At 36.1% G+C, this 24,710-nt stretch overlaps 1 protein-coding gene across 4 annotated transcripts in view; it reads right to left on the bottom strand.

Annotated features, from left to right (window-relative positions):
• Positions 1 to 22,988, bottom strand: part of ttyh1 (tweety family member 1) — a 32,666-nt gene extending 9,678 nt beyond the window's left edge. For all 4 annotated transcript variants that reach the window (XM_051866005.1, XM_051866004.1, XM_051866007.1 and 1 more), the window contains exons 1-8: positions 22,270 to 22,988; positions 17,508 to 17,678; positions 14,010 to 14,239; positions 9,235 to 9,346; positions 6,009 to 6,349; positions 3,859 to 3,954; positions 3,534 to 3,606; positions 1,368 to 1,443 (exon numbers count right to left, since the gene is read on the bottom strand). In XM_051866005.1, the coding sequence (XP_051721965.1) occupies positions 1,368 to 1,443; positions 3,534 to 3,606; positions 3,859 to 3,954; positions 6,009 to 6,349; positions 9,235 to 9,346; positions 14,010 to 14,239; positions 17,508 to 17,642 (1,063 nt within the window). In that variant the 5' untranslated portion in view covers positions 17,643 to 17,678; positions 22,270 to 22,988. The remainder of the gene's footprint in view (positions 1 to 1,367; positions 1,444 to 3,533; positions 3,607 to 3,858; positions 3,955 to 6,008; positions 6,350 to 9,234; positions 9,347 to 14,009; positions 14,240 to 17,507; positions 17,679 to 22,269) is intronic.
• Between the last annotated feature and the right edge of the window lie 1,722 nt (positions 22,989 to 24,710).

Raw genomic sequence — 24,710 nt, 5'->3', positions numbered from 1 at the left:
CAACATATGCAGCTGCCTTCTAAGGGGCCGTTCACACAGAAGCGTTTTTGCATTCCACTATGCAGCTTTTCCATTGTTTTCTATGTGAACATGAACTAGATGGACATGTTTGAATGAGATATTTTAGCAGGTAGCTAAAAATATGCATTCACATTTACTGTTTTTTTGACAGATTTTCATGATTTTTGCACTCCACTGTGCTGTTTTTCCATTGTTTTCTATGTCAACATGAACTAGATGGACACATTTCATCCCCTTGGAATTATAAGGTTGTATCTGACATTTTTGTCAAAATTGAGTTATTCATATATTCTTATTCTGTGACAACTTATTAACATTCTGTGATGTTTTTGGTAATGTTGAGTACATTTAGGGACTTTTCATTTAGAAAACAAAAGGTTCTATCTACAAAGTTGAATGGAATGCAAAAACTTTGAAGCTCAATATCTGAAAACTGCTCAGAATGCAGATAGAACCTTAATTACAAGGGAACGATTTGACAGAGTTATTTTAGCATGCAGCTAAAAATATGCTTTCATATTTTTTGCGATTTTGCATTTTAGCATTCCATTGTGCTGCTTTTTGATTGTTTTCTATGTCAACATGAACTAGACAGACATTTTTGAGATATTTTAGCAGGCACCTAAAAATATGCGTTTACATTTACCATTGTTTGACGAATTTTCAAGATCAAAATCCAGTTCATTAGGAATCCACAGGATCAGGATTTTCACATGAGGGTAAACGATTTCTCCACACAGATTTTGCAACGGGTTCGAGTTGGTCACAAGGATTTGTCACATCAAAGGGTTAGTTCACCCAAAAATTTAAATTTCTGTCATTAATTATTCACCCTCCTGTTGTTCCACACCTGTAAGACCTTCGTTTATCTTCAGAACACAAATTAGGATATTAATGAAAATCCAAGAGGTTTTTTTATTTTTTTTATCTCCCATAGAAAGCAACGAAATTACCACATTCAAGGTTCAGCAAAGTAGTAGACATCGTTAAAATAGTCAACGTGACTACAGTGGTTCAACATTAATGTTATGAAGCGACGAGAATACTTTTTGTGCGCAAAAACAAAACAAAAATAACAACTTTATTCAACAATTTCGTCTCTTACGCAGTTGATGCAGTGCAGAGCTTCCGTGTTTATGTCCGAACGCCGGCTCTGTATTGGCCGGCTCCTGCATCAGCATCACACGCATGTGGTGCTCATGTGAATAGCGCCGGCCAATACTGAGCCGGCGTTCGGACGTAAACACGGAAGCCTGCACTGTTGGGATGCCCTAAAATGCTGTCTATGTTAGCAGCTCAATAGGTTTTGAAACAGAGCAATTGTGAATGAAAGAGCTTTACAGCACCTGTGCTTGTCCTAGAGTTGAAGTGAGTGGAGTTAAGCACAAATGTGTTTGGGTCAAAGCAAAAATCACTCAGGGCCTGAGAGAAAAAGAGAGAGAGAGGAAAAAACAAAAAAGAGCAAGAAAGGGAATTGAGCACAAGCAAATACAGAAGAGAGATGTTAACAGTGTGGCACAGTGACCAAGTGACATACTTCCCTCAGTCTCTCTCGTCCCACTGCTCCGCTATTGATCTACAGTATTCACTGACACGTATGCAAACTGCCCCTAAATCCTAATTTTCTTCTCATCCCTCAACCAGTTTTCCAATTTTCCATCATTCCTCTTGTCCACTCTGCACTGTCTGTCTCTTTTACACACATTTGCTCTCGCTCATGGAATGTGTGTAATTAATCAAAGTGAATAGCACTCAATATTACCAAGAGCTTCACAAGAGGACTAAAGAGGGTCAGGAGAAAGAGAGAGAGCGCGATGGAGAGAGGACAGAAAAACTGAGTATGTGTGTGCGTATGTATTATAAAGGGGGAGTGCTAGGCAATTGTTCCTGTTGGCTGGATCGGTACAATGAAACTCTTGTTTTGTAGGCCAGCAACTGCCATCTCGTCCTGTCACTTTCTTTCTTTCTTTCTTTCTCTTTCTTTCTTTCTTATCATCGGTATTGCCCGATTTTGGTTAAAGGGTTAGTTCACCCAAAAATGAAAATTCTGTCATTAATTACTCACCCTCATTTCGTTCCACACCCGTAAGACCTTTGTTCATCTTCGGAACACAAATTAACACTCAGTGAGGCCTGCATCACCAGCAAGATCACCTTTTTCAATGCCCAGAAAGCTACTAAAAACATATTTAAAACAGTTCTTGTGACTATAGTGGTTCAACCTTAATAATATAAAGCGACTAGAATACTTTTTGTGTGCCAAAAATAACCCAATAGCGACTTTATTCAACAATATCTAGTGATGGGCGATTTCAAAACACTGCCTCATGAAGCTTCGAAGCTTAACGAATCTTTTGTTTCGAATCAGTGGTTCGGAGCGTCTATCACACTGCCAGAGTCATGTGAATTATTGAAATTTCAAAACACTCATGAAATAACAAAGCCTCGAAATCATGAGATTTTGGTGTTCTGAGCCACTGATTCCAAACAAAAGATTCGTAAAGCTTCGAAGCTTCATGAAGCAGTGTTTTGAAATCGCCCATCTCTAGATATTGTTGAATAAAGTTGTTATTTTGTTATTTTTGGTGCACAAAAATTATTCTCGTTGCTTTATAATATTAAAGTTGAACCACTATAGTCACATGAACTGTTTTTAGTAAATATAAATATGTTTTTAGTAGCTTTATGGGCATTGAAAAAGGGAGTGTCATTGCTGGCGATGCAGATCTCACTGAGCCATCAGATTTTATCAAAAATATCTTAATTTGTAATCCAAAGATGAACGAAGGTCTTAAGGGTGTGGAACAACAAGAGGGTGAGTAATTAATGACATAATTTTCATTTTTGGGTGAACTAACCCTTTAAGATTCTTACTTTTCTCCTTCATATATACACTACCCTTCAGAAGTCTGGGCTTGGTAATTTTTTTAGTTTTCAAAAAAAGTCTCTTATGTTCACTAAGGCTGCCATTATTTATATTGTAATTTTATATTTTTTTGAAGTCCAGATGACCACTACTGCTGTATTATTCTCAGAAACACTGACACTTCTTTTTCTTTTTCTATTGCTTTTAAGATCTCTCATGCTCATCTTCAACACAGCATCCATTTTTTCCTTTTTTTCTTACAAAGAAACATAGACACTCAGATTCACACGCACTGAAGCTTTAATCTCTGCCCTATTTTCCTCCCTTTTTGGGATTGTGCCATGACTGCTGAGTTCCCAGAGTGGAAAACCTTTTTCATTATAACACACGCACAAACACACTCTATTCCTCTCTCCTTCTTTCATGAGCAGACAATAAGTGACTGCATCTTGGATGGTGTGACCTTTTAAAATTTAAAAAGTCACATTCACAGAGCTTTGGCTGGATTTTTCAGTGAACACAAATGTCTCCGCAAAGCGAGCCTACACACACTCATTCACACACAGATGGCGGTATTCTGTGCTGGATGTCCGCTTGCGGAGAGCTGTTGTTTTTCTGTCTGGCTAGACATTGCCTGAATACTCACCACCACTGTGGCCGTCTCCAGGCCGAGAGAACCCCAACTCAGAAACAGAGCCAACCAGGCCAGCACTGTCATCCTGCAAATGCATGCACACACACACATACACATTTTTACCATCTGCCTCTCTGTGGCTGAGTGGGTGTCAGCAAACAAAAATAAAACTACATTTTTTCTGTACGCATTTTCTATCTTGGGTCATTCAGATGCATAATATACATAATAAAACATTACTGTGAACGTTTATGTACTTTTTACATTATGCAGGAATGTTGTGTGCATATCAAATCTACTAAACACATAAAGCAGGTCATAAATGAGTTTAACTCACAGAATAAGTAGCCAGCGGGCCTGTTTGGCTAAACCCAGAAGAATAAAGAAACACACCACTAGATCCAGTAAAAGCAGCAGCACATACGACAGCCACCTAAACAACAAAAACAGATGAGACATTTTCAGAACATCTTCAATACAGTTCCTTTCAGACAGTGAAATCTCAAAACCTACACACACATTTTTGCCACACCTGCCAATGACAAATAAACTAAAAAAAAATTACTAAACCAAATTTTGCATTAGGTCATCTGACATTTCTTACAGTTGATTGATGATGAATATGATGCAGGGCAACAGCTTACTGTGTGATGAAGCCTAGCTATATATTGTGGTTAGAATGTCCCTAAAATTCAAGATATGGGGGGCAAAAATGTCCCGTTTGAGTTTTTGACTCATATTTACATCATATGATACAGTTAAGCTATATCACAGCGAGTGAAATATCACAGGAGTGCGGTTTTTTTGTCCGAAATAGCACAAGTGCAAAAGTGATACTGATTTTATACAACAGTGTTATTTTAGACACAATATTGTCTGTTTTGCAAATTTTGCCAACGAAAATATAAAACTGTTAATCTCCAAGCAAAACACAAGGGCATTTCTTTTTTGAATCCGCGTTTTGAATGAATTGGGTGAACCAATGATTCAATGGATCATTCATAAAGAGAATTTACTTTACTCCTGAATGAATCAGATGTTTGAACGAATCAAATGAATGAATTAATTAATTATTAAGACATTTACCACCACCTACTGACAGTTTTAATTTCTTATTTTCTTTACACAATAACGATTTCAAATGATCTTTTGGGGGTAATTTCTCAGTCAAATTTGATGTGCGTTAATTTGCGATTAATGTGTTAATTTGTGATTACTTAGATTAATTAATCGCCACATCATGTAATTGATTAGATTAAAATTTTGAATCGCTTGACAGCCCTAAGTTTGGGGTCAGTAAGTTTTTTCTTTAATTTTATTCAGGACTTTCTTCGCTCTTTTACAGAAAAGAAGATTTATGTACTGTGACACAGTTTAACCTTCAACATCTATGAAAACTAAGCTTCAAAAATCTTGACTAAGAATAAAACTCTTCAAAGGCATAGAATATAGCCCTTTTAAAGGGATAGTTCACCCAAAAATGAAAATTATCCCATGATTTACTCACCCTCAAGCCATCCTAGGTGTATATGACTATCTTCTTTCAGATGAACACAATCAGAGATATTTAAAAATATCCTTAGTCCTCCAAGGTTTATAATGGTTGTGAATGGGGGGCCACATTTTGAACAAAAAAAAAAATGCATCCATCTATAATCAGAGTAATCCATACGACTCCAGTGGGTTATTAAAAGCGAAGAGATGCATTTTTGTAACTTTATAAATTCATACTGCGCAACTCGACTTGCACCAAATGAGTAACCCACTGACGCTATGTATGCAGGATGTAGGAGTATCATAAGCTTAGACGCCTCTCACAGTTCAAACAAATAGGGCTGTGCAACAGACTCAAGCTCCTCTTATCTTATATCAAAATCCTCCGACATTTCTCTTTAAAATTTCTCATTTTAAACTTCTAATTCGTGACCGGTGTTTTGTTTTGCTCTATCCTCTGCGCCTCCGTGTTTGTCACTGCGTCATTGAGTTCGGGTCAAAGGATACTCTTCCGCCCAAATCGACTTGCGCAGTATGTGTACAGTCGTCCGCTGGAAGCTCGTTATTTGAATTTATAAAGTTTTAAAAATGGATATTTTTCTAACAAAAACACATCACTTTGCTTCAAAAGGCTTTTATTTACCCACTGGCGTCGTATGGATTACTCTGATTATGGATGGATGCATTTTTTTTTTTTAAATGTGGGCCCCCATTCACAACCATTATAAACCTTGGAGGACTAAGGATATTTTTTAAAAAAATATTTCCGATTGTGTTTGTCTGAAAGAAGATAGTCATATACACCTAGGATGGCTTGAGGGTGAGTAAGTGATGGGATAATTTTCATTTTTGGGTGAACTAACCCTTTGAGCACATTGTGTTACAAAGTAGTTTTTTCAACTGAGTATGAACATTTATCAACACTGAACACACAAATCTGGACATTTTGTTTCCCTAACTTTAGTAGCACTCCTGCTTTTGACATCTCCTCACCTGTAGTCTTCATTCACCATGAGGGTGCTGGCTGCCCAGCCCGGGGAGAAGGGCGCAGGAATGCTGTTGGCGGATGGACTGAGAGTGGGGGCTACAGAAGGTGGGGCTGGGGTAAGTGCTCCTACTATGCTTTCGCTTCCATTCGCCCTGTAAAATCCATCAGCGATGGGGATCAGACCTCGTCCCAGAGTCAGGTTGGAGAGGAGAGACACGACCCGCTCTGAAAGACGCCTGCAGGAGCGTGTAGGCACGAGCGCTGGCTTATGTCCTCCAAACACATCCTCCATAGAGGTCAAGGGTCCTGAGACAGACTGCTGCAGCCCGGTCACGGTGTCTGAAACCTGGGCATGTGAGAGGAGAAGATTATGATGAAGTACTTTACTTTGAATGGCATGAACCCAATGCATTTGTACCCAGATCTGATTTATGAACATACTAGCTTAAATACAAAAGAAAAAGGTAACACTTTACAACAAGGCCACATTAGTTGACATTAGTTAATGCTAGAGATGCACCAATGTATCGGCCAATAATCGGTATTGGTCTATAAAAGCTATTATTTTCACTATCGGTCATCGACTGATTGTTTGAAAACAGCTAATGATTTAGAGACGATTATATCCTGTCAATCAAAAGGATGCAGAAAAACGTGTCTGATTGCAACTCATACTGTGTGTGAAGAAAATCTCTTTTATGTTGAATTTAGGGCAAGTTAACGTGACAATAATGCATTAACAGTAAAAAAAATAGATACATAAAAGCAGGCTCTATTTGACTTGTTTGAGTGTAATTATTATATGTGAAAATAAATAGCAATTGAATATAACACCTTTGTTTTTAATTGTAACCTCTAATATTATAGTGTACCAAATAAGAGGGTTCCCTGTATAGTTTTATACAGCATTATTTGGGCATTATTTATTTTTTCCTTAAGAAAAATTGAACTATCATACCGCATCGATCGGCAGATATCATTCTGAATAATCGGTTATCAGTATCAGTGGAGAAATTTAGTATCGGTACATCTGTAGTTAATGCATTAACTAACATTAACAATGAGCAATACAATTACAGTATTTATTAATCTTTGTTAGAGTCGGCAATAAACGAAAGTTGTGATAGTCTTTTCTTCGCTATTGTGATGTATATACAAGTGAAACAGCTTTTCGAACAAGAAAAAATGTAGGGCGGGACTTGATTTTGTTCGTCTGGATATGATTGGATCCTATTGCTGGTTTCCTATTGCTGTGATCTCACACCAGTGAGCACGCCATCAGAGAAGAGAAGAGATGTCACTGCAAGAGGGAGGGGAAGTTATTTTGATTAAAGATTATGAGGGTACATAAATTTATAATAAATACGGCAATATTCCATTAAAAAAAAAAACAAGAATTGTCAAATTTGATTTCATTGGGCCTTTAAAGGGTTAGTTTACCCAAAAATTTAAATTCTGTCATTAATTATTCACCGTCATGTCGTTTCACACCTGTAAGACCTTCAGAACACAAATTAAGATATTTTTGATAAAATCCGATGGCTCAGTGAGGGCTCTATTGCCAGCAAGATAATTAACACTTTCAATGCCCAGAAAGCTACTAAAGACATATTTAAAACAGTTCATGTGTCTACAGTGGTTCAACCTTAATGTTATGAAGCTGACGAGAATACTTTTTGTGCGCCAAAAAAACAAAATAACTATTTCAAAACACTGCTTTATGAAGCTTTACGAATCTTTTGTTTCGAATCAGGGATTCGGAGCACCAAAGTCACGTGATTTCAGTAAACGAGGCTTCGTTACGTCATAAGTGTTTCGAAATTTCAATAGTTCACCACTAGGGGGCAGTGACTTTGGCAGTTTGATACGTGCTCCGAACCACTGAATCGAAACAAAAGATTCATAAAGCTTCATGAAGCAGTGTTTTGAAATCGCCCATCACTAGATATTGTCATAAAGTCGTTATTTTGTTTTTTTGGTGCACAAAAAAGTATTCTCGTCACTTCATAACATTAAGGTTGAACCACTGTAGACACATGAACTGTTTTAAATATGTTTTTAGTAGCTTTCTGGGCATCTGAAAGTGTTAATTATCTTGCTGTCAATGCAGGCCTCACTGAGCCATCGGATTATATGAAAAATATCTTAATTTGTGTTCTGAAGATGAACGAAGATCTTACGGGTGTGGAACGACATGAGGGTGAGTAATTAATGACAGAATTTTCATTTTTGGGTGAACTAACCCTTTAATGTTAGTTAACTGTTCATTGTTAGTTCAAGTAAGCTCAGGTCCACGTTATCACAACATTTGATTTTAATGATGTATAGTAAACGTTAAAAATAATATTAATTAACAATACAAAATGCTTTAGAAGTGTTTTTCTTTGTTAGTTTATGTAGTCAACCAAAGTTAACAAATGGAACCTTATTGTAAAGTGTTACCAAGAGAAGAGCAGTGGAAAAGATGTGTGGGAGAGATGGAACGAATGGAGAGGGTCTTGTAAAAGTACAGTAGAAGTAAAGTAGGTCATTAATCAGATTGACACACATTCATTGATTGACCATATGAGCAACCCGCCAAATCAATACCCGGAGAGGATTTTATCTCATACACAAATGCATTCAAACTCTCTCTCTTTCTCTCTCTCTCTCTCTCTCTCTCTCTCTCTCTCTCTCTCTCTCTCTCTCTCTCACACACACACACACACACACATACATACACAAAAGCTTATTCCATCAATCTCCTTTTGAAGCACCAGGGACCAAAAGAAATGCAGGATGTTCAGCAAACACACTGCATGATTTTATTACACTGTGATTGCAATAAGCAAACAGGGGAATTCAGATGAGTCTTATCTGTTTTGAATGTGTGTGTGTGTGTGTGTGTGTGGGTGTGTGTGGGTGTGTGTGTGCATGTTTTTGTGACATATGGGTATGACATAGGTATTACAAGGAGAGGGTGACTTATGAGGACATTACCCCATGTCCCCATTTTTCAAAAGGCTTATAAATCATACAGAATGAGTTTTTGTGATAAAGTAAAAATGTGCACAGTTTCCTGTGATGGGTAGGTTTAGGGGTAGGGGTAGTGTAGGGGGATAGAATATACAGTTTGTACAGTATAAAAAACATTACGCCTATGGAATGTCCCCACAATTCACAAAAACAAACATGTGTGTGTGTGTGTGTGTGTGTGTGTGTGTGTGTGTGTGTGTGCATTTCTGTTCTCACCAGAAGATCGATGGAAGCCAGCGTGTAATTGGCAGTGAGCAAGGATGAGGTCAACTGATACATCCCATCGTTCGCCTCACTGTTGCCGTAGAAACCAATGCCTATGGCAACACTACAAAAAGCAGAAATATGAACAAGGAAACAAGGAGACAAAGAAAAAGAGTGAGAGGGAGGAAAAACAGCATAAATACAGAATTGAAAGAGAGAAAAATGAGACATATTTAATCTAGTTACATGTACAATAACACTACCCTTAAAATGTTTGGGATTGGTAAGATTTTTAAATATTTTTTGAACGAAGTCTCTTACGCTCACTAAGGCTGCATTTATTTGATCAATAATACAGTAATTTTTGTAAAATATTATTAACATTTAAATAACTGTTTTCTATTTTAAAGGCACAATATGTAATTTTTCGCCGCTAGAGGTCGCTTATTCAAAACAAAGGCGTAGCTTGATGATGCCTTGATTTCGCGGAATCATGGCAGGTGTTGTCTTCAAGTCTACAGCCAGTGGAAAAGAATCTGACGGGACTCATGGATGAGCTAATGTATTAAAGATTTATTAACATTACTGTAGTATGAAGCAGGGTGTGGAGCAGAATGAGGCCACTGGAGCGATTGCTAATGAGAGACGAGCGCGACACACAGCTTAGAGAACAGCGGCGCTTTTATTATGCCGCAGACGACCACTTCCGCTTCTTCCGGTCAAGCGTACGTGGGGCAATATTAGGCATGGTAAAACACGGTATTTGCTGTAAATCAAGAAAACGAGATTTAAACAATAAGACTTGCTGTGTTGAGCTATATAACAATGATTAGTTTTCTGTCGATGAATGTGTCCAAACAGTTGCTCACCTGTCTAATAAAACATAATATATTAAAGCATCTTTGGTGTTTCCATGGTTTCTACAAAATAAACCCGGAAATCGAAGGTAACGCCTGTATGATGTCATTGATAAAATTGCTTATTTCTCTGGATTTAGACGTTCTTGGGAACATTTGGGATAATGTAAGTACACAAGTCAACAAAATATATAACATTGTTCTAGTAGTTTTTGGATATTTGAATCATATTTAGTTATTTGAGTATCTTTTCTAACATGCCTCTAAGATCACATTAATGCATTCTTGCTGAATAAAAGTACTATTTCTTAAAAAAAAACATCTTACTGGCTAAAAACATTTGAATAATTGTGTACACATATTAAATGGTTTTCATGCAAACAGACTAAAAAAGAGGACTGGAATCCAAATCATCAACACTGAAAATCCACTCATTTACATATCTATTTCACATTCAAATATTCAGATTAATGCTTGGGCCAGATGCTTGTCCAATCCTTTCCAACCTGCCAAAAATAGCACAGCCCAATCTTTTGCTGTTTGACCCAGATTAAGCCAAAGCAGAAGAGTGTGTTTATGTGTTTGATACAGTAATTAATATTGCAATGCGAGCAGTAAAGGTGTTTATATGCCTATATGCAGTCCTCACTGTAAATCAGCATGTAGCTTTTGAATCCCTCAGAAAAAGAGGTCAGCATGGATGGGAAGGGGGTGATGTCATAGGGGCGGGCCTGCAGGCGGAACACGTGCCACATCAGAACGTTTGCATCATGAAATCACGCACAGAGCAACCAAACCATCTCTTATAAAAACAATGATAATTTACACAATTTATGTGTGACATAAAGAGCATTAATACATCATGCTGATGGTTCAGATCAATGAGGCATGGAAAAGCATTGGGTTTCATATTCATATTCATAAATATGTTAAATGGGATGGTTCTGCACAATGAGTGCATATAATTGAAGGAAACCATCCCTTACAAATGTGCAAATAAAACAGCTTTATTTAGAACAAATCATGATATCTTTATCTAATGTAAGTCTGGAAATGGGGGGTGGGGGGAATACTACTTCGCTTATACAGATATGGGAAGTTGCTAATAATAGAAGCCCTGGACAGTTTACTGATTCTGCACTCTGATGTGTGAAAGCACAACATGGCGCGAGTTAAATACAGTAGGGAACATTTCTCTTTTTCACTCATTAGTACTTTCCCACAGGGACTGAATGGATGATGTCAGGTGCTAAGTGTCATCTGATCGCTAAATGATGCAAATTGCTTGATCGCTGAAGTAGTCGCGGGCAATACACAAGACACAGATGATGTCATCAAAGTCCTGTTGTGCATCAAAAATATAACACAATGCACAAAGAAATTATGCCTCTTTATGTACTGTCATGGTCAGAATTATTGGCACCCTTTGGTGATGTGAACATAAATCTGCATTGTTTTTCCTTTTGATATTTCATTTAAAAAATTCACAAAAATCTAACCTTTCATTGAAGAAAAAGAATTGAAAGTGGGGGGGGGAATCACATATGAAATAAATGTCTTTTCTCCAAAACACATTGGCCACAATACTGGCACCCCTAGAAATTATTGAGTAAAATATCATAATAGGAACATGAAATTGTCAAGCCATGACTTCTTGTTTTTAACAGGAGTATAAATATGAGGTTAAACAAAGGCCAAAATCCAAAGGGGTAAAACCAAAGAATATAGTTCTGATGTGCAGCAAAAGATTGTTGAGCTTCACAAAATAGAAAGTGGCTGTAAGAAAATAGCTAAAGCATTGAAAATTCCCATTTCCACTATCAGGACAATGATTAAGAAGTTCCAATCAACTAAAGATGTTACAAATCTGCCTGGAAGAGGACGTGTGTCTATATTGTCTTAATGCATGGCAAGGAGGAGAGTTTGAGTGGCCAAAGATGAAAAAAAAGAGCTATTTGACAGCAAACCCACCAGATGGGTGGGATAAAAAGTACCCCATGCCCACAGTTAAATATCTGCTGGATCTTTGAAATTGTGGGTCTATTTTTCTGCCGAAGGTCCTGGACATCTTGTTCAGATACATGGCATCATGTATTCTATCACATACCAACTGATAAAAAAAATCTAAATCTCTTCTAGAAATCTTATAATGGGCCGTGGTTGGATCTTCCATCAGGACAATGATCCAAAACAAACATCAAAATCAACACAAAAATGTATCACTGAGCACAAAATGAAGCTTCTTCCATGGCCATCCCAGTCCCCTGACCTGAACCCTAAAGAAAATGAGTGGAGTGAACTGAAGAGAAGAAGCACCAACATGGAGCTGGGAATCTGAAGGATCTGTAGAGATCCTGTATGAAGGAATGGTCTCTGATCTCTTGTCAGGTGTTCTCCAAACTCATCAGGCATTATAGGTGAAGACTCAGAGCTGTTATCTTGGCAAAAGGAGGTTACAAAAAGTATTGAATACAAGGGTATGATTAATTGTGAGCAATGTGTATTAGAGAAAAACATTTATTTCATAATAAGATTTTCCCCCCATTTTCAATTCTTTTACTTCAATAAAAGTTTAGATTTTTGTGAACTTTTTGAATAAACGATCAAAAGGACTAGCAATGCAGATTTATTTTCAGGCTTCTTTGTTCATATTTACCAAGGGTGCCAATAATTCTGACCATATATATATATATATATATATATATATATATATATACACTGTATATAGACCATTTATATATAGACTTTGTAGATTTAATAATTCTATTGTAGATGTGGCCACACTAAATATTGGGCATGGAAAATTACAATATTATGTCACATTTTGTTTTTAAATATATTTAATACATTTTTTAAATGTATTATTTAAATTAAGTTTAAGTTTAAGTAGCATTGTGATATTGCTCTATATCAGCTGATATACAGACATATCACTATGAGTGTGATATTGCTTGTATACAACAGTTTGACAGCACAAGCATGTAAATAAATAAGAAACAACAACTGAGTGTCTTTAAAAACCCTCTTTTGTATGGAATTTCTTCCTTCCACCACAAATTCAAATCTCAAGTTGACAGTTTAACAGTTGAGCCCAAGTCTCCGTAACTAATTCTAAAACGTCACTTTAGAACTAGTAACAAAGAAATGTTGCTTCATTGAAGCTTATTGTATTTAGTAGACTACAGTATTATGTATATATATGTGTATTATATATATATATATATATAATACACATAAATTAAAAAAACTGTTTCTTTGGCAATTTTCATGGTTTTCGCAAAACCATACATACTTTTTGAAAACCATATATGAGTTATGAAAATTTAAAAAAGAAACTAAAGATATTTAAGACCCATTTTGCTACAAATTCTAAAACCTAATTTGGATTAATATTAACTTAATTCAACCTCTTTTCATTATTATGAACAGAATAAAACATTTTTTTAAGAGGAGTAGAAATATTACAGTGCAATAAAATGTTACGTTCAAAAATGTTAATAAATTTAACATGTTAAAATATATTATCTGCTCCAGTTCCCACAACCCTGCGAACAGTGTAGCTTAAAGGTCTGTATTTTTCATTGAGCCAAGAGGCATTTAGATGGAGCATTGTTCAGAGTTCACCAAACTTTTCTCTGGTATTCTGGTATGCGAGAAAAATGAAACTTTGGATGTGCGTGTTTTTCAATTCTCCATATTTGCATGTGTGTAAAGTCTAGTGTAACGACACTTTTATGCAAACAACATAGATATCATTTTTTGCATTGCATTATTATGGTGCCACAAGGACAAAATATAAAATAGCACTACAAATGTAAAATCTTAAGTGCCTTTTGCAGTACTTGAGCCTCTATCATCTTTTGAATTATAAAACATATCCTCAACAGTAATCACTGGCATATAATAATTACTGTCATTAACAGTTATTACCAACACAATGTGACGGCTGCAACCGATACCCATGTGACACAGCAGATGCCACGCCCCTTTCTGCCGCTGTATCCATGGCCACCGCTGGCATCATCGTCTTCCTCCTCTTCCTCTGCATCCCTGCCCCCCTCGCCACGATGGCAGCAGCAGTAGTGAATGAGGAAGGAGAGAACAACAAGCAACGAGAGGACGAGAGCAATGGCGGAGAAGCTGGAGAGGACCAGGAGAGTCTGTGAAAAAACAGGATGGGAAATGAGTAGGAAGAAAAGCCTTTTACGTATTAATTTAGTAAGTATTAGCTAGTCTAGCACATGACAATAGTTTTTAGATTATGTCATTGGTCTAAGAAACAATGAGCAGTGGATTTGCAAGTCTTGAAACTAATTATCATTAAACTCGCGTTTAAAAATGAATTAGGCTACTTAAATATTTCAAGTTACTCTGTAAAAAAAAGATTTTTTGAAGTTAATAAAACAGATTACTGGAGTATGTTTTACAAGAAAATACTATTTCAGTCTTTCAACTTCAGAATTTCAGGTTTAATTCAATGTGTTATTTCTTTGTAATTGTTTCGGAAATCTAAGTGAAAATTGTTTGAAAAAATAAATCTTACACCAATTGCTTTCAGTGTAAAAAAAAAGCACAGAATATTCATATTGCATAGCTGCACATGCTTTCAAGCACATGCATGTACTATATGGAAACCAGTGTCACATAAAATGGAGGATGTCTCTTTAATCTTATTGGCTATTACAGCATGGATGCTCCACTCAAAGAGAAAAAAAAGGGGAGGTGTAATTAAAGGTTGCTGTCAGATTCATACACACATTGTGCATTCAGGTTTCATATACTATACATCTGCAAACTGGTCCCAATCCATCTTCCTCAGTTTCTCTCACTATCACTCTCTCCCCACACGCTCCTTCTCTTTTCCCCATGGTTTCTCTCCATGCTTTCTCTTCTGCTCACTCATCCCTCACTGTTCTCCCCCTTTCTTTCTTTTTATCCAAGCCACTGGATCTCTATTAATAATCTGTGACCTACTTAAATTACATTCACTGCTTTTCCCTCTGATTCTCTCTCTTGTTTTTTTTATCTATTGCTTTCTCTCCTCTTCGTGGTTTCTCCTCTCTTCTCAATTCCCACTATTACCCACAAGTATTACTCTCTTTCATTTCTCTCTCTACCATATCTCTTGCTCTCTCAGTCTGCTATTTCTCTTATTTCTCAGTCATCTTTCTCTTATCATCTACATCTTATCCTGTAAATCCATTCAGGCATCCAGCATAATCTGGCTTTGTCTCTTCCACCTTTATCCTTTTGTAGTGAAGCTATTTCTTTTCCTAAGAGCAACCTCACTAGAGATGTTTTTCTGCATCGATTTTGTCACCAAATGGAATTGCACAAAACAAATTACAACAGTCGTGCTCCAGAAGTAAAACTCCTATTCATTTTCTCCATAGAGGAAATTACTTTTAATGCTAACTTAAAAGCCTGAAAAGACAGATCAACCATGAGCTCTGAGGCTGTTTATCAATGACATATACTTCTGTTAAAGTCATATTATTTTATTTTAATGTTTCACAGTGCAATTCTTGGTAAAGAAATACATTACCCATGATGCTGCAGAGAAATATCTAACAATCATAGAATTGCAGCAAACAAAAGGTGCTAAAGGAGCTCTGCACTGATCGCCCGCTACCATCCAATCGAGGCAATCTCCCTACATTTGTAAATTACTAATATTCATGGGCATCTGGTTATTTTGCAGTCAACTTAAACTAATTTGTTTCTATACTTATAATCAACAAGTGTTTGCACTTTTTGTGGGTAATCAACCAATTTCAGTGTGACATACTTATAGCTGTCTCTTCAAGTCAAAAAAAGTCTCTTTTAATCTCTTAAAACAGAATTGAAATTTATTTATATACACTAGTTAAGTACAAAAGATGCGTCTCAGATCTGTCTAAAACGTATATTTGCTAGTTAAGTTCATATGTCATGTTAGAACTAGCAGAAACAGTTTAGACTGTTTCTGAGAAGTTACTGGAGCAACAAGGAGGAGGCTTTTATACAACAGTTCAATAAACAAGATATTAATAATTTAGTAACTAGTAGACACAATATTGCATGCAGTAGTTGTGATTCATTCCTGAATGCTGAATAATTCGGTTGAGTGAATGATTCAATGACTCATTCATAAAGATCATCACATGTTTTGTTCCTGAATGAACCAATGTGGTTAAATGAATCTGTTGAATGAATCAGTGACTCAATCATAAACTTACTTGTCATCACCTACTGGTGTAAAGACAATGGTAACCTACATAACCTATGTATGTTATTAAGAAATACCCTCGATATAAGAGCCTGTCTGAAATTGCTGATTCACGGACATGGATTCAAATTCGAGAACCAGAACTAATGATGCATAAAAAAATAACTACATATTTATTAATATTTAATATTAGTGCTGTCAAACGATTAATCGCGATTAATCGCATCCAAAATAAAAGTTTGTTTACACATAATTTATGTGTGTGTACTGTGTATATTTATTATATATATATATATATATATATATATATATATATATATACACACACACACGTATATATTTAAGAAATATTTACATGCATACATGTATATATATATAATTTATATTATATATAAATATAAATATTTTATATATAAATATAATATATTTTGTTAAATATATACATGCATGTATGTGTATTTATATATACATCGTAAATATATACAGTACACACACATATATTATGTAAACACAAACTTTTATTTTGGATGTGATTAATCGCAATTCATCACTAGCACTATTTTATATATTTAATATTTTCTAAACCAAAATGGAATGTACACGCCCTCATTTAAGCCACATTCACTGCTTCAAGGTTCCTTTCCTCTAATGTGTTGGACATATATAATATGTCTTATCAAAATGTTAGTGATGTGGAAACATACACTTATGTAAGTAAATGGATCTCTGTCATAATGGAGTTATCATTTTTACATCACTCCATCATGCTTTTAGTCTCTGATACTGCAAGTCTATGATTCTTTAGCCACTGAACATTAGATAATGTGAGATACAATTCTGAGTCAATTCTTTTTTAAACTGCAGACAGAAAAGTGCTTTTAATGGTTTTGACTATAACACTCCAGTTTAATCTCTCTGAGAGTATGTGTTAAAGTGTAAGAGTGCTGGAGGAGTGAGATATGAGTCAATGTGTAAATATTTCTGACAGCAAGAAAAAAGACATTTCACACTATATTGCATATATATAATTTTGATAAAATGAGAGGGTGCAAACAAAGGAGAGAAAATAGAGAGCGAGACAGAAATAACTGTGTGTCGCTCCAAGTGATGAGTTTGCCCACTGCCCACCACCAGCTGTCAGATGTGAAAATTGTTTCTGAGAGTGAGAAATAAGGAAAGGGCTGGGGAGAAGTGAGCGTGAGTGAGGGCGAGAGGGTTACCTGCTGATACTCCCAGCTGTCTGGAGTGAACACGCTGTCTCGGGTCTGCAGGGTCAAGTCCAGGCGAGGAATGGCATGGCATAACCGTACCCATATCGATGGGCTGTAGTTGGGGACAGTTGCTATGGCCGCCATGGACTACAGTAAATCACCTCTGTCTTTCTCAAATGTCTGTAATGGTTGAGAAACATTTGGTTATTAAAGGTAGAGTAAGTAATTTCTGAGAAACGCTGTTAAAAGTGGATCGGACCGAGCACCACAACACATATGTAGCCAGTCAGCAGTAGGGGGGTATATACATGATGGGGGAGGAGAGAGAGTGAGCAAGAGGGAGATTTGAAGAAAGACTGTAGAAAGAGAGATGACTGAGAGACATTACAAAAGAGAAAAGGCCAGAGGAATATCACTGGAAAAAGCTTTCCAGTGCTGGAGAAATCTTTGCTGGAAGGCTGCTTAGTAATATTGAGTAACATTGGTTTTGCTATGTTTCACAGAATCTGCTGTAATTGTAACGTTAGCTATAGTAACAGGATAGTTTTGAGAGTCTATGTTTCCATCCACCTATTTTTATGTGCACTTGCATCTGCTGGATTGAAACGCCAATATGCGCATAAATTCTAAAAATGTGCATAAAAAACATATGTGCTCGTTGAAGTAAATAAGAAAACATGCGCATAAACTACGATGGAAAAACACCAAATAAATTCCTCAATGCGCATCAAAAAAATCATGTGACTTTGCACGATGGGACGGCATAACTGGACTAACCAGCAGACCGATCTCGTTGCACAGCATCGGAAATGCTGTTTTCGTTGTTCTGAAATCCCTGAGTAAAGTCTGTCGAGTGGTTCAGTATAATTCCCTCCCAGAACTATCTTACACAACTATCTTGCATTCCCAAACAGCAGCATCTACCTCCAAAAGCAAGATAACACGTTTATTGCATTTCGTCTGCGCGCTCTGAGTAATTTATTATTTACGAAAATTATTATATACAGTGGCTTCTCCTACTTTTCTTAGTGATATTTAGCGCCAGTTTATCAGGAAGTGACGATTTTGTTCTCTTCGACTCGCAGCTTTAGATGGAAACATAGCTATTGTTTGTCTGGAGCTGGTGTGCTGCTGGCAACTAACAACAAACTCTTGCTTTTATATACTCGTGTACTGTAGGATCTTTTTTTTTGTTCTTCCTTGTCATTCGTTTGTCATCTTCTCTTTATTTTTCACATACTGTAGCATTATTTTGCATTGCGTGTTCGTGCATTTTGGTGGTGGAGCATGGTAGGGAGGGGTGTGTTTGTTTGGGTTGATTTCAAATATCAACAGTGTTTCTCAGAAATCTCTTACTGCAGCTTTAAGGGAAAACACCAAGATTGGACTGTGAGCCAGTTATATAATATATCACTTACAGGGGTGTTTTCTTTTTGTTTGTTTTTTTTATTAAAAGAGATTTTTTTTTTTTACTTTTATTCATATATATGAAAGTCACTTTAAAATCTCAGAAGCTTTCAATATTTATTGATATTTCAATATTTATTAATGTTTATTGAAATTGATTTCTATATCATATTATACTGATTTATTTTTAAGTATAATATTTTGTAAATTTGTGTATTGCGTATATATTATGTATATATGAAATTGAAGTTGCAATAGTTTTTCTTCCCTATTGTGACGTGTATCCGAGTGAAGCGGCTTCTCGAATAAGAAAAAAAAAGTAGGGTGGGGCTTGATTTTGCTGATCAGGAATTTATTGGATGGTTGTGGTTTGCTATTGCTGTGATGTAATGTGAGTGACAGGTTGTTCCGCCCTGTCACCAGTAGTCATCAGAGAAGAGAAGAGATGTCGCTGCGAGAGGGAGGGGAATTTGATTAAAGATCACAAGGACAAGTGATTTTTTTTTTTTTTTTTAAATAATGACGTGCACAGATAAATCATTTTTAATAAACACTTATCACTTGTGTATAAGGTTGAATGACAATAAAGTGATTTGATTTAATTATTTGATTTTTATCTTTTGATGTGGGAAAAAAGGAGGAAAAATCCTTTAAATGTCAAACACTCCAGACAAACCAGAGCAAGAAGGAGGAGAATGTAGCAAAGAGGAAAAGGGAATAACATATGGAAATAACAGGAGAAACAAGGAATAGGTTGAAAGTAGGTTAAGTAGACACACACACAAATATTTTCATTACCAGGACTGAGATCCACGGGGAAACAACATGGATTAAGCGATTAGATCATCAATGTTAAAAGAAGAGCTTTCTAAGAGGACACTTGAGCAACCATTAGATCTCGATACATATGAAAAATCATTATGAGGGTTTTTATCATTATTACTTCATCAGACATTTACAAAATAATTATGACCTCATCTGAGGCTATACATTTTGAAATCTTATTCTCAAGATGGGAAAAATCATTATGACTTATCATCATCAGGGTCTTTACATTTGACATTATTACATTTAATTATGACCTCATGATCCTACATTCTAAAATCATAATGACTTCATCAGATTTTGTATATACAAATTTCAGTAATAACTCATCATGGACCAAATATTCCTTAATTTATTTTTATGGGATCTACATGGGATGCATTCCAATAACTTTATAACTTGAATTTGATTTATAATCAAATGCAATACTTTTCAACACCATTATTCAAGAGGGGAATATACTGCACTAAAATTATTATGACCTGGCTAGGTTTTATGCTTTTAAACATCACTATGACATAATGATGGACCAATTTATTGTAATTTATTGACTGACTGTGAGCTCTAGTATAAAAAGTTCAAACTTTTAATTTACTTATTAATTTGTGCTATAACTCACTAATAACAGATAATCGATACAGATACTTTGTGCAATTTCTGCACCACTACCTGCATCAAATATATATATATATATATATATATATATATATATGGTTTCAAATCAGGTCTACCAAACACTCACTATCATGCCTTTTGCACCACTCCCTGTCCTGCATTATTTGGACAAACAGCTAACCCTGTCTCAGAATCACACAGTTGTCTACACTTTCGGTTAACAGAAACCTTCCAAAAAGTCATATTTCTGTCATATGTATGTCTGTCATATACATCTGACCACTTAATCACTAAATCACTAAATTAACAAGAAACTGCAGGTTCCATCACATGGGTCAAGACAATAAGCTAGTGAACTGAGGTATGGTTGGTGCAGCATTATCACAAATGTCCTCTTCTCAAATGCAAATGGCAATAAAAGCCAAATTAATGTGAAACTCATGTGTTATGGAATGGTTCAACATGCAGACTGTGACTCAGACTGGAATGCTAGCACATCTGAACATGATGCATTCTGTCAGCTTGTTATAAGGATGGTTCGCATTGCATAACGCAAGGAAAATAATGAGAGTTAGGAAATGGAGCAAGGAAGAAAAAATTTGTGCAGAACAATAGAGGGAAAAAACATCTTCCATCTTTTTTTCATTCTTTTCTATTCTGGATTGAATAACACTTAACATCAATTGTGCCATTCTTAAGCATCACTATAATTAACCACAGCAGAAGTATGCAAAATAAAAAAAAACAAAAATGGTTTCCAGGATTAAAACCGATGTCAAGGCCAAGGGTTTGTCATCCAAAATAAACCATTTTAATCTCACTGAAACTTTTTTTTTTTTTGGAATTTCCCACTTCATACTAGGTGGAAGCATTCATCTTTGGCTTAGCTCTATAACATTTCATGAGCAATAAACCATAAAAATGAAATTTTCACATAGTGACATGAGTATGATAATGATATATTTATTTGTGTATCCTAAAAATGATGTAATGTTCTTGTAATATTTTTTCACCATAATTTTAATAACATCTGAAGTAGGGTTTCCAAATTCTGAATATATGATCAGTTTTGTTAATTCAGTAGTCTGATTTAATACTGATCATTGGTCACTAGGACTGAACTATGCAATCGATCAACCAATCAATCAATAAAGCATTTTAATTATTACTAATAACCTCCATGAATATCCAAAACCTTGAATGTCTCTTTAAAGTAATAAATCTGAAATAATTGTCCAATAAAAGACCAATGATAAGGGTATGATATGGTTTGTCACACAGTATTAACATTTAACAGCACTATTATAATATTTTGAAATAATTACTGCTTTCAATGGTGATCTATATATATATATATATATATATATATATATATATATATTCTTTTTCTGCTTTAGTGTACATTTTTCAGTGCTGCTGTGGTTCAGAACAGATTGATGGCCCAAAGGAGGGTCCAAAGGAAGTTCATAAAGGTCACTAGTGGCCATTGTTTGTGTTTGTATTCAGTTGTGTTTAGTGTCAATAGCTAAAGGAGCTTATTATGAAGGTATTTATAAATATACAATAATCCACACAACAGAATGGATCCTAATCAAATAGATATTGATGAAACCTTCAAAATAACAAGAAACAAAATAGGCCAGAGCTGATTGATTGCACTTATGTGAGTTGACCCGATGCGAGACCAATCGATCTCATTCTCTCTGACTGACTTTACTTGTTTATGGCAATAATATCCAACCACACTAGCGCTTTGTCTGGGCGCCAGGACACATTACGAGGATCTTTTGTTTGAATGGACTCATGATTCCCTCGTATAATAAATTAACTGTCATACATTTTCGCACAGACCAATTGACACGGCAAATTAACCGCACAGCAGGCTATAAAATTTTATATTGCACATTTTAAAAGGGTTTCCCACCTTAATTTGCAGCAGCCTAATGTGGTGTTTCCACGTCTCTCACGCTCGTGTGATTTTGTTTGCGATTAGATGCTATTACTGAGACCGCTGACCGTTAAAACGGTTTGCATCCTGAGTGAGGAGATCTGTTGTATTGGGCTTCAAGAGAAAACTACAGTATTTTCAGTTCCAGTATGCGCCCGGTCTTTGTGCTCGCTGATAGATGGGAAACAGGTCTTCAGAGAGAGAGAGGCGAGAATCCCTGAGGGATGTTTTAAGAGAGAGATGACTCCTTCAAATCCCGACGCCTATCCGTCAGTTTCACTCTTTATTTGAAATCCGCTGAGAACTTGTATCACCGTCCACAGTCGCGCGAAAAGACGCCCAGACTCATTAAAATGGGGAAAAAACTTCAGAAATTAATTGTTCTCAGTCAGAATTCGCGGTAAAATAATCCACAACTATGTCGTCGATGTCGTTTCCACACAAAATAAATGTTCAGTCTGCAGAAATAGCAAATCCATAACATCCAGGGCAAATGAAATCCATCCAGAGTGTGGTCGTTTAAAATACTATTAAAATATGCTATTATTTTTAGGGGGATTGGGAAATGGTGTATTTATTTTAATTGTCCCATTTTAAAACTCAATACAGTCTAATTTAAGTAAGGTGAATGACAGAAGAAAAAAAATGGTGTGGTCCTGAGGGTCCCAATGATCAGGACTGAACTTGTGCCTCTCTCTCTATATCTCTCTCTCTCTCTCTCTCTCTGTGGGTGTTTGTGTGCAAGAGACAAAAAGGGATGGAGGGATTTACACATGTACTGTATTTAGAGTGCACAACAACACATAATGACAGTGACTCAGAGAAAGGTGATTGATTGTGAGAAAACCCACATGTACTCAATATACAGAAGGATCTTTTGTCAAAGAGTAAAAAAGACAATGGTTTTGCAAATGTAATCTGTTCAGTTTAGCATAAACTCTCAGGGAATTCCCAAAAATGATTATAATTATTTGATGCACTCATTTACCACAAATTAGGATGGGCGGTGAAAGAAAGGGTTGAAGGGATGCTAGACTCCTGGAGGTTTAACCGAGATAGGGGGATTAAAAAATACAATGAAAACAACAGATCGAGCGAGGGATGGAGAGATGGGTATTTGTGTGCCAAGGGAGTATGGGGGGGTATGTGAATGCATGAGAGAGGGAGGGTGGTGTTGGTTTTTCTGTGTCACTGAAAGAGAAAGCGAGTGAGGATGGGGGAAGGGTGGTATATAGACGAGCACAAAAGGGAGGGATGGAGAGACTGCACAAGCATTTATATATGTGTAGTGTGCATGTATCCAGGAGGAAAGAGAAAATGATGTTATGTATGCAAGACTTCCTCACTGACATCTCAGACAGAGCTGCTACTGTAACACACGCACACATGCAAGAAAAAAATATTCATAAAATGCGTCATTTAGTTAGATTTTTTCTCCGTTTGGACATAATAGGTCTCAAGACATTCCAGGGGCTAAATGTACAGATGTTCTGCAGTTGTTTGTTTTATCTTGAATAATTGAGAGCTTGTGCTATAAAAACACAGCTGAAATACATGGAGTATTACTTATTTATATGCAGACCACTTTCAACAAAAAATAAAAAAATACACACTTGCCCTGCACGTCCATTTCGGCCAATTTAGGTGAATGCTGTATGTCTTTACTTAAGCGAGGGTTAGGAAATGCACACACAAACCTCAAGTAATAGAAGGCCTTGTTATATTTGTACAGAAAGCTACAATAAAGTAAAAATAAAATAAACAGTGTCAAATTCAAGTGTTAAAACTATTCGGCTCTTTGGCCATTCAATTCAATTTAGCTTCTGCATTGAAATATGACTACTGTACATAAATCAAGATGCTAACAAATGACTAAATGGAATATGGTTGTCAGCCCTGTATTTGAGTCCTTAAAGGGTTAGTTCACCCAAAAATGAAATTCCTGTCAGTCCACATCCGTGAGACATTCATTCATCTTCGGAATACAAATTAAGATATTTTTGATGAAATCCGAGAAGTTACTTTATCTCCCAGGAAGCAATGTAATTACCACATTCAAGATCCAGAAAAGTAGTAAAGACATCAGTAAAATAGTCAACGTGACTACAGTGGTTCAACCTTAATGCAATTAACTCAATTTCGTCAGAGTCAGCGTTCTGACGTAGAACACGGAAGCTTGCACTGTCTCTCCAACGTAAACAGCATAGTAGACTGACAGGGGAGAGATGAAATTGTTTAATAGTCATTATTTTTGTTTTGTTTTGCGCACAAAAAGTATTCTCGTCGCTTCATAACATTAAAGTTGAACCACTGTAGTCACGTTGACTATTTTAATGATGCCTTTACTACTTATCTGGACCTTGAATGTGGTAATTATGTTGCTTTCTATGGGGGATAAAAAAAAACTTCTCGGATTT

This window comes from Ctenopharyngodon idella, chromosome 16 (assembly GCF_019924925.1).
Source record: "Ctenopharyngodon idella isolate HZGC_01 chromosome 16, HZGC01, whole genome shotgun sequence".
NCBI lineage: Eukaryota > Metazoa > Chordata > Actinopteri > Cypriniformes > Xenocyprididae > Ctenopharyngodon > Ctenopharyngodon idella.
Note: the sequence above shows the minus strand (reverse complement) of the source record. Positions and strands in the feature narration are given on the sequence as shown.